Source organism: Calliphora vicina, chromosome 5, assembly GCF_958450345.1.
Source record: "Calliphora vicina chromosome 5, idCalVici1.1, whole genome shotgun sequence".
NCBI lineage: Eukaryota > Metazoa > Arthropoda > Insecta > Diptera > Calliphoridae > Calliphora > Calliphora vicina.
The window spans coordinates 69,852,241-69,864,220 of record NC_088784.1 but is presented as its reverse complement, the minus strand read 5'-3'; the positions used below and the strand labels follow the sequence as shown (position 1 = coordinate 69,864,220).

The window sequence follows — 11,980 nt, the reverse complement described above, 5'->3', positions numbered from 1 at the left end:
AGTCGATCGGTATACTTTAAACCGCGTAAATGGAAGCCTACCTGTATGTGGTATGTAACAAATTTTATCAAAATATCTTTAAAATTGCGACATGTACTTTGCGCACAAGCCAGACGGACGGACGGACATCGTTTAATCAACTCATTCTTAGTCGATCGATATACTTTAAGGTGGATGTTAGACTAATATCTGTGGTCGTTACAAACATCTAATACCTTCACACTATGGTGGTGTAGGGTATAATAACAACTCTGATGAAACTTTTTTGAATACAAAATTATCAACACTGTGTCAAAGTTAACCAGGGTATCAAAATTGTAGGGTATCATAGAAGTCTGTTCATACTTGCATATTATACATACATTCGAAGATGTTTTGTTCCGTTTAATTTAATGAGTAAATAACGGAGTATAACATAATAATGTAATAATAACTTCAAATGGCAAACGATGACAAATTATGTCACGAATTTTAATTATTTTTTTCCAACATTTCACTGAAATGAAATAAACACGTCTACACTGGTCGACTCGAAAATTATTAACAAAGATTTTTGTCTATTAATGATAAATTTATTACTACAAGTTTATTGTTCAAAGTAAATATGTTGACAGGTGAATAAACTTTTGGTCATTTTAATTATGTTTTGTTTGGTTTTTTTCGGTTTTAGCCATTCTTTTGCACGAAACGTGACGTATTTTCACAAAATTGAGAAATAATATAAAAATATACTTTTATATTTTTTGGTTTATTATGGTTATAATAAATTCATTCACAATTATTTAAATATTTTAACAATTTATTTCTTTATTATCAGTCGTATTTGTTTTTGTTTTTCTATCACTTCTATTTGTTTAACAATCACGAAAATCTTTCTTTCTTTTTTTCAAAATAATTTTTCTTTTTAACAACAAAATAATATCTTAAATCACAATTAGGTTTATGTCTAAAAATACATGTTTTTTTGGGGGAGGGGGTGCGAAAATATTTCTCAATTTCAATACTTTCTGCCCTCGGGTTTATGATATGGATGTTCTTTTAAGTATTGCAATGTTTTGAGCACAGAGTCGGGTGTTGGTGGTGGTGTAGGTAAATGGGCGCCTACTGGACGGTAACCATTTTCGTCAGCAGTATATGAGAGGGCATATTCATGGCCATCATCAGCTATGAATGCAAATCTACCTTCAATGGCCTCACCGTCATGCTCGGCATCGACTTGTTTTAAAACACCATCTTGTGTGGCTCTGGATCCATCTCCTAATTCGTAACTAAATAAAATAGAGAGAAATATGAATTTTAGTAAATATTTTAATATAAAAGAATTAATGCAAATGTTCGTTAAATTAGTTCAAATAATTATATTATGAATAATAAATAACGTGAATTCCAGGATAGATTTCCCAAACATTGATCGAGGGTGTTTCAATTTTCACATTCCCAATGTAGCCATCATTCGAAAGATCACTCCATAGTATGTGTATGAAAAATATTATGAAAATTGACCGATCACCAGTAAAAAATTGCCTATGCTATAGGCGTTCTTTCATAAAATGGACTATATAATTATTAATTTGTAAATTCCGAAGGATTTAGATGGTAACTGAGAGCATAAAACCTAAGTTTGTAGTCAAAAACCTAATGCCATGTATTTTTTTATTGTATCACCTAGTTGTATGAAAAGACAGTTGTAGGAGACTGTCCCGAACTAGTGATTTTACCGATCCTTTAGATTGACAACTAGTTATATAACCAGCTACTTGGCTAATTATCTCAATGAGTTTGTCTGATAGCTGGTCCAAAGTAGTCAACTCATTGGATTCATGTACCCGTTACGTAAAGTCAGTTACCTTACTAGCTAGTGAATTGATCAGCTACAGTTATTTTGACATGTACGGGTGCTAATTCACCTTAAATACAGTCCAATAACCGATTGTTTGTAAACAAACCTTACTCAGACAACTCTCCAATAGATTACTTTTAGTGGATAAAACAAAAAATTTTTAAAGTGTAGTACAAAATAAACGTTTAAACTGACTACTTAGAGACACTAAACTGACTTTACGCAAGGTTACATGGGATGTCCGTATACTTAAGTAAAAATAAAATAAACTGTATGAGAATTATATCAACACAATTTGTACGAATTCCTCAAAAAAAAGTATATATAGATTTTATAGTGACAATTGCCTTCTCGATAGATTACCTCGGATGTATGAAGTAACCAATTGTCTTCTCTCTGCACTATAAAGAGCACATACATGTCAAATAATCTAAAATATACAAATTGGAGTCACCCAAGTGATCAGACAATAGTGACTATTACTGTCTATAAGGGATACATTGACAACTTGCTTAGCTGTTGGGAACTTTGTTTAATTTGTTTCATTGGCATTTCTCTCTCCTTCCTTCCCTTCCATGTAATTATTCTATGGATGGTGGTATATTGATCTTGTCATTCTGTGTGTAATACATCGAAATATTGGTAGTGGGTCCCTTTAAATTCGAAGACGATCTAGCTATGTAAGTCAATAGGGCCAAGAGGGATATTATCTGTTGATCAGAATATCGGTGCAACCAAAAAAAGTTTAAAACATAATGTTATTTAAACAAAATAAATGAATAGATCTAGGAAATTGCTACAGTTATTTATTGGATAGGTCAGAATTGCTCACCAAAGTCATGATGAATGTGTTCCATAAGTTTCAACGTGCGTGAAAAGGTTCAGTAGTGGTGATTTTTATATGGAAGCCAAATATTGCCCAGGCTAGCCAAACAAAATTTTGAAGACCAAGAATCGGAGTCACTACATGCAGATTATTGTCAAACTCAACAAGAGGTTGCAAAATCATTGGGAGCTACTCAAGCAGTAATTTCAAAACGTTTGCAAGCATACGAACTGAAGCCGAGAGATCTTGATAGACGAATTGAAGCGGAGAGATCTTGAAAAATGGTTTCATTATAATAACCCGAAACGTAAGAGATCGTATGTAAAAGCCCAGCCAACCCAGCCAATCGAATCTATTCCAAAGCCAAATATCCGCTAAGGTATGTGTTTGGTGGGTTTGAAGCGAGCATTGGCCGAAAAACGTCCAGAATATGCGGCATGAACATAAAATAGTATAATTTCATCATGACAATGCTCGGCCACATGTTGCAATACTAGTTAAAAAGTATTTAGAATGAAGTGGTTGGGAAGTTTTACCTCAAGATCTTATCCCGTGCGATTACTATTTGTTTCGATCGATGCAGCACGCTCTCTCTGGTATACGCTTCACTTCGGAACAGAGTATCCGATATTGGCTTGATTCGTTCTTGGCCTCAAAAGATAAGCAGTTCTTTTGGCTCGCAATCAATATGTTGCCATAAAAATGGGAAAAGGTCATAGCTAACAATGCCCATAACTTTGATTAAAATTATATTGTACAAATGTTTCAAAATGAAAGCTAAAAATTTTAAAATTATGAATGTTCAAGTCATTTTCTGAGGGGGACCTTGTATGGGGACTAGGGACAAATGTTGCCCAATTTTCGCCATACCTTAATTTCGGAATACTTAGAACTAAATTGAGCAAAGTTGTATAAGGTTTGCCGGTTCCTTTAGCTTGGGATCTATAGTGTTTTCAGACGGACGGAAATAGCTATATCGTATTAGAATTTTATAAGGACCCCGAATATATATGGGGGATTTAATGTCAAGTGAACCAGCTTAGTTAGTTAGTCCTATTGGAAGTAATTCAGACACAATATTTCAACAAGAACTCTCTGAGTTAGAGGGTGTTTTTCTCATTCATGCAACTTATTACCTATTGTTCTTAGCAAAATGTGTCCCAAATAGTTTAGATAGCTATTTCTTCAATCTTTCGAAAAAATCAAAATTGTTGACATTTTGTTTCCATTTTGTTTCCATAATTGAAAACTTTTTAGACTTTTTTTCAAAATGGGCCCTTTTTTATTTATCTCAAAAGAAAGCTTAGGTCTTTGTAAGTTCTGTAACTCAATACTTTAAATTGTTGACTTTTTGTTTTCAAAAATCAAAAACTTTGTTTACTTTTTTTTTTTCAAAATGGGCTCTTTTTTATTTTTTTTGCTCAAAAGAAAGCTTAGGTCTGTTCGTTTAAGACATTTTTGGTCGATAGGAGCCATTTTGAAAAAAAGCAAAAAAGTTTTTAATTTTGCAAAAAAAAAAATAAAATCAAAAATTGTATATCTTGACCAAAAAGCTCTTAAAGGAATAGCCCTAAACTTTCTTTTGAGCAAAAAAATAAAAAAGGGTCCAAATTTCGACCTACTCTAACTCAGAGTGTTCTTGTTCCCTTTGTTCCCGATCGGAAGACATCGATTTCAAAAGTTGGTTCACTTGACATGGGTCTGCGACAAATATTTTGATGTATTAAACGGAATTACAAAACCCATATCTTTTATCGAGGTAGTCTGGTATGGTTTCTTCTGCATTTTTGGGCTGATCACTGGAATAGAAACCAAACCATGATCACTGGGCGGGTCGATTTTTTTCAAGAAAAATCGTATAGCAGAAACACATTCTACGGAAAATTCTAAGAAATTTTCCCCAAGGAACCATAGGTCTAAAATCAAATCCTATCTTGCGCATTTCGTCTTTTATCCAATGATATTTCCATATATATTTTTTTAATATTTTTTTTTATTGGATAAATGACGAAATGCGCAAGATAGGATTTGATTTTAGACCTATGGTTTCTTGAGGAAACTTTCTTAGAATTTTCCGTAGATTACGTTTCTGCTATACGATTTTTTACTTTTAGATCCTCCATACAAATCGACCCGGCCTAATGATCATACATGCATTAGAATGGCCGAATAAGTTTGAAATCCACTTCATATTTGTACAAACAAAAAATTCTCCATTCCCATTATTCACCATCGGGTATGATGCATTTTGAAAGCCTTTTGCTCACTCCATATTCCAACTACATAGTTACTGGCTTAGTTTTCTAGAAGCTTCGATAGTCCTCTATAATTTGTTCACACATTCTATTTCAATTATACCTTTTTATAAAGAAGATACACAGAACTAGACACATTAATGTTTCTTATAGAATATATACAAAAATGTTCTACCATCATTTGTTAAATCCATTTAGATCCAAATCGGCTATGTACCCATTCACACTTACTTAAAATAACTGACACAATTTTGTAACATATATTTTAAATTATTATCTTTAAATTTAGTTAAATCGTTTAACACACTTCAATTAATCATGCTAGTTTTTTTATTTTTTTTACTTTTCAAAATTCTAAATAGGAACTCTTCACAAACATATTCTTAATAGTTTTTAATTATTTGCAAGTATTTTACTATTTGCTTATTTAATTGCTTACTGGTAATGAAATTTGCCATCATATTCCACCATGGCTTCATGTGAGATTAATTCAACTTCTTTGGCATACGCAACGGCAGCAAACAAACACAAAACAGCGATTACTTTCATTTTTATTTTATTTTATTTTTTGTAACAATTTTGTCAAATTTCTTTTAAAATAACAATAAATTTTCTAGTAAAGAATGGAATAATATTGCATGCAAATAAAAATTGTGAATTGTGTATTGTATTTTTTATTTTTATTTTGTTAACAAATTAAATCACTAAAACTCAAATTAACGAATGACAAGATTTAAACTAAATATCAGGCTTTTATACAGTTTTGTTTCGAAATCTGCTAAATAACACAATAAAAAACCAACAAAACATATACAAAAATTCCTGAACCAAAAAAAAAATTATTTTATAGAATTAATATAAATAAAATAAGATGAAAAAAAATATCAATAAAATTATAAAATATTGAACTTGTTTTGAGCAGCAAAATCTCTCAAAACTTATTTGGCAACAGACTAACTTTTCACATACAAAATAAATATATACAAATAGATTTATATATAAAAGTATTTAAAACGTTTGTATCGATTTGTATTTAAAAGTTCTAGATTTTAATTGAACCGACTCTAAAAAAAAGCTATGTTGTGTTCTATTCCACACAAATTGGGTGTGAAATTTGACACAATCATCAGTCGTATAAACAATTTACTTGGACACATCAACAACTGACGTATTAAATCTTATCAGTTAGTCAGATCTCATCATGATTGTTTTTATCATCAGCAGCAGCATCATCGCCATTAAAATCATAATTATTTTAAATTAATCCCAAATGTTTAAAATCAAGTTTATTATTATTTCTTTTTCGTTATTTATTTTATTCCATGTATTTAGAAAGAGTTAAAAGTTGCTTTGAAACCACATTTTTGTTTCAACATAAATACATTTGATGATACTATCTATCGATGTTTTAAAATAATTTGCATAAATTTTGGCCTTTTTCTTTTTAATTTCTAAACTGTTTTGGCTTTTGGGTTTGTGTGTCAGTTGTGAGGGAATCAAGAATCTAATTCTAAATTATTTTGGCAAATATTAATCTTCTACTGCTGCTCACCGTTGCCATATTAACACTATTTTCAGTTTAGTTTGTTGTTTTCACTTAGTTGATTTTTATTATAATTTATTCTGACTTAAGGTTGATATTATTAACAGAGTATCTATAATTGGCCGTAAATCATTTTAATTTCATATTGCCAAATGTTTTGCCAAAAAAATGTTAATTATATAATAAAAAGTTAAGACGAGACTAATTTTGTTTTCTTTTTTTATTTTAAGAAAAAGAATGAGAGAAAGACTCATTTGAATATTTAAACTTTATTTAGTTTCTATAAAACGCAAACTCTTTGTGATTATTTGGGTGTTAGTATTTTTGTTTACTGTATTCCGACTGGATTTCGAAATTGTTTATTATTTGAATAGTTGTATTTTTAGCTTTGGAATTCCTTTATGTACTAGTTTGAAACCTGGTTTCCAGTTTTGAACTTTATTTGAAGAATTTTTTTTTTATGTTTTGCTAGTTTTTATAATATTTCAGTAGCAGCCTTATTTGAATGACAATATGAAACATAAAACACCTTGTAATGCAAGCATTTTGCAGTAGGTCAAAAACACATTTCTTGTTCTTTATTTCTTAAGTGTTTATGATTTTGACAAAAAAAAAATCAAATAATTCGCTTCGCCACTCCAATCGTAATTAAAAATGGGTTAATATGCTTTTTTCATCGATTTCATACGTTTTCATATCACTAAAAAAGTTTCAAAAATTCTTCTATTCATTCAAGTTCATATATAAGGGGTGAGATCGAAAAAATCTTAACACAAGGTTTTCCTTAAAAAATTTTTTAATTATGTATTTGATTTTTTTTTTTTGAAAAGTGTGTCAGTTATTATGTTTAATATCAATTATGTTCATTTGTTGTTAATCTGATTAAAATTATTAAATATTTTCAACAAAATCCATCAAACTGATTCCTATGTTATTAAGACAGAGGACGGAAATTAAAGTGAAATTTTATACAAAATATATCTGCTGCATAATAGATGATGAAAAAATATCAATCAGCAAAGAAATAAAATATTTCTTGAAATAACGAATGACTTCAATAATATTTTAAATTTGAAAAGTGTTAATACTCAGTATTGTGGTCTATAAATACCTTTATATGTATGTAATTATAATTGATTTCTATTTTTACAAATAAATACAGTTACCTAGAATTAACTTGCTTATCATGCTCTATTGTCATTTTTAATTAAATTTTTGAAAAATTCAACATGAAACCGGAGGCAGAAAATTATTTCCGATTTCAGCCAAACTTGGTAACATGAAAATATTTATAATTTGGCACATTTTTGTCACCGCCCATTAAAAAAAAACTTAAACAAAATTTTTCTTCATACACGGGTGACCCTAATGACCATATCCCATCTTTCTGGCAAAATTTGGATTCCGTACCAAAAGAACTGCTCATTTTTTGAGGTCAAGAACGAATCAAGCCAAGTATTGGAGTGCCTCCAATACTTGGTCGTCAAACTTTTTAGATTAGCCGAAAATATTTGTTTGTTATTTGTCATTTCTTTATAAACATTTTTATTTTCGGACACAGACACGGACATTTTTTTAAAAGAAATTCAAAAAATTACAAAAATTGTTATCGATTCCAATAAACCTAATTGAGGATTAAAAATTGAAATTTTAACTATTAAAGGCTAGCGTGAAGAACGATTTGAAATTGGCGTATTTCGAGGAATTTTACAAATCTTACGACAGATATAAAAGATGTCCTAGAAATTAAAAATTACGAACACGTAAAAAATCAACTCAATGAAATAATATGAAATTAAATATTAGACTCCACTCTAACCCATAACTTTTACATTTTTAATCCACATTTAACTTTTATTAGAATCGAAAAATTATTTTGTATTTTTTTTTTAAATTTAGCTTAAAAGATGTTTCAAAATGTAAAATTTGGGATTTGAGATACACATTTTATGATTTTTTGTCAGAACATTATTTATCTTATATTTAAATATAAATGAAATATAAAAACAATTTTTAATTGAAGTTTTTTTTATAATATTGTTTCTATCCAAATCTCGAAACTTCAAATAAAATGTGCAAACTCTAACGTTATCCGATTTTGCTTTAATTTTCAGCATTTATCTTTGATATTACGAAGAAAAATTAACCTTGGCGGTATCGAAAATGCAAAAAGTGAAAAAATATAACCGTTACACATACTTATTACACAGACAAAATTATGACTAAAATATATTCAAACATATGCATATTTGAAATCAAATTTGTATTTTATTATTTATTTTAATTGGTTTTAAATTTTATGGTTAACAATGCTAACAACTTTTTTTAATAATCAGAAACGTCTATTGGTTTTGTAAATATTTTAACATAATGTACTTAAAATCAAGTACGTTTTCATTTCGTGATACATTTTTATAATATTAAAAATAATAGACAACACTTGTACATAACAAAATATTTTCTAACTCCTCAAGATTCAAGATAGATGTATGAACTTAAAATTCGTTATTATGTTATTGTTAAACATTCCGGTATAATTGCAGACGTTGTTAGCTTCCTATGACAGAAATTTGGGAGAATACGACATAAATGGTAATACGATAGATTTTCAATTAAGATGAATGTGAAAACTGGTTTATCTTCCCACAGGTGAACAATATCCATATAACTTGGATTCCCGTTTGCTGGAAAGTCCGTAAGTTTGGCAGAAACTAATTTATATTTTGAATGACAGTATTTTCTATAGAAAATATTGTGTTTAACAGTATTTTCTTTAGAAACTATTGTGTATAAAAGTGTTTTTCTATAGAAAATATTGTGTATAACAGTATTTTCTTTAGAAAATATTGTGTATAGCAGTATTTTATATAGAAAATATTGTGTGCAACAGTATTTTCTTTAGAAACTATTGTGTATAACAGTATTTTTGTATAGCAAATATTATCTATAGCAGTATTTTATATAGAAAATATTGTGTATATCAGTAGTTTCTATAGAAAATATTGTTTATTTAATTAAAATATTTATTGATTTTGAATTTAAATGTTATTAATATTTTAATTGATTTAGTAATAAATATTGTTTGAATATCTATTCAAAACCAACAACTTGTTTGTACGGTTTTATTAAAAATATTGTTTGATTTTATGTAGAATTTCAAATACAGGTAATCCTCCATTTACGCGTTACTTTATTTACACGAATTCGGTATAACGCGAACTCTAATTAGCAACCATTTTTTCAAATACGCGACTTTTTTTACACGATTTTTATATAACGCGGCAATAAACAACAAGAAACGGAAAACACAGATGCGAATAACAGATTTTTTTGAAAACTAAATGCATTTTTTTATTATTTTGAAATTGCTTTGTTAATTTTTATAATTTTGTGTTATATTTTGATATGTTTTATGCATTGGAATATTTTGATTTTTTAATTGCAGTTTTCGATAAGAACTTTTTTTATTTCAGTTTTTTACTTTACTTTTGTTTTAAGTTTTTAAAAGTACAAATAACGTCCGTTTGCATTTAAGTTATTTTTGATTTAACGCGATTTTTAGGTCCCAATTTCTTATTTGTTATGTGACTGATGTATTGTTTTACGCGAAATAAAAAGTTATTGGCCCCACAAAAGCATTTCGTTCTAAATTAGAACCTCGTTTTACGCGAATTTGATTTACATGCAATTTTTTTGGGCCCAACAAACCGCGTAAATGGAGGCCTACCTGTAATATGTTTCATTGATAGTTAAAATATTTTAATAAGAAAAAAAAATTTTTTTTCAATAAAATATTTACAAATTTTGTTGTTTGATTTTTGTGATAGGTCCCATTTCAATAAAATATTCAATTGACTTCATGAATTTTGTAATTTGATTTGAATTTTTGTTTTTTCTGTGCAATAAGTTGGCGCTGGGCACATTTTGTGGATTGAAAGTATGCTAGGACATTTTAACATAAGAAAGAAATACATATATAAGTTTGAATAAACTTAAAATTAAATTTAGAGTTTAATCTTTTATTATTTTAAAAAACTTTGAAAATTAAAATTTATAGGAAAAAGGAAAAGGTACTTAAAAACATATATTATATTTTTTAAAATAATAAAAGATTAAATTTAATTTTAAGTTTATTTCTTTCATTTATTAAAATATTTAGCGTCATAGATGAAAATGTTTGATGTATACTAAATTTTGACTCTTCTCTTCTATTGATCCTTCCTATATCGCTTTTTGCTAAAACTCATCAGATCAGGTTATGTATACTACACAACAAAATTATTTGCAATTAACTAACTCACTGTTTACAAGTCGGAAATTTTTTGTTTTTATGTGATGCCGGATGGTAAACTTTAATAATTTGGTAGTAATATTTTTGAACAAAATATGATAATTTTTATACCCTACACCACCATAGTGGGGAGGGTATTATGCGTTTGTGCAGATGTTTGTAACGCCCACAAATATTAGTCTAACACCCACCTTAAAGTATACCGATCGACTTAGAATCACTTTCTGAGTCGATTAAACGATGTCCGTCCGTCCGTCCGTCTGGTTGGCTGGCTGGCTGGCTGGCTGGCTGTCCATGTAAACCTTGTGCGCAGAGTACAGATCGCAATTTTGAAAATATTTCGATCAAATTAGGTACATATTACTTTTTCGGCTCAAGGACCAAGCCTATTGAAACTGGCTGAAATCGGTCCATTATTTCACCTAGCCCCCATACAAATGTCCCCTCGAAATTGAACTTTATCGGTCATAAATGTTTAATTTATCTATGTATGTACACAAATTTCGCTCCAAATAAGTTTTATATATACAAAATTCATGTCACCAAATTTTGTTACGATCGGTCCATAATTAGTCATAGCTCCCATATAGACCCGCTTCCGAAAATCACTTTAACGTGCATAAATCGCATAAAAATGTTGGTATACACACAAAATTCAACATAGTTAACTTTAATATAGACATAAATCACACGACCTAATTTTATGGTGATCGGTCCATAATTGGTCATAGCTCCCATATAAGGCCCACTTCCGAAAATCACTCAAAAATATAAATTATTGATATTTTAAAAGAAAGATATTTTTACTCATTTACTTGGTGTAGGGTATTATATGGTCGGGCTTGACCGACCATACTTTCTTACTTGTTTTAAATGCAAAAATGATAGAATCTAAAATTCATATTTGTTTTGCAATCCAATTAATGCAAAAACACAATGAAATATTTTAAAAACGTCTTAATAAACTAAAAACATTAAAACATATGGCAATGCTTAAAATCTTATTTGAAAATAGTGTCGTTAATCAGGAATTGTTTTCGTGAGTTAGCTATTCGCAAATAAAAAATTAATTCACTGTTTATGCGCAAATTTTTCTAAATGCAATATTATAACCTACACCAGTGGGGAGGGTATTATGCGTTTGTGCAGATGTGTGTAACGCCCTTAATATTGGTCTAACACCCACCTTAAAGTATACCGATCGACTTAGAATCACTTTCTGAGT

General features: G+C 29.1%; 1 protein-coding gene across 1 annotated transcript; it reads right to left on the bottom strand.

The window, feature by feature from the left end:
- Positions 1-727: 727 nt before the first annotated feature.
- Cpr49Af (Cuticular protein 49Af) lies at positions 728-5,564 on the bottom strand. The gene is made up of 2 exons (XM_065513377.1): positions 5,361-5,564; positions 728-1,268 (listed from the first exon to the last, which is right to left on the bottom strand). Exons 1-2 carry the CDS (start codon positions 5,468-5,470, stop codon positions 998-1,000), a joined length of 381 nt encoding a protein of 126 aa, XP_065369449.1. The 5' UTR covers positions 5,471-5,564; the 3' UTR covers positions 728-997.
- Positions 5,565-11,980: the final 6,416 nt, after the last annotated feature.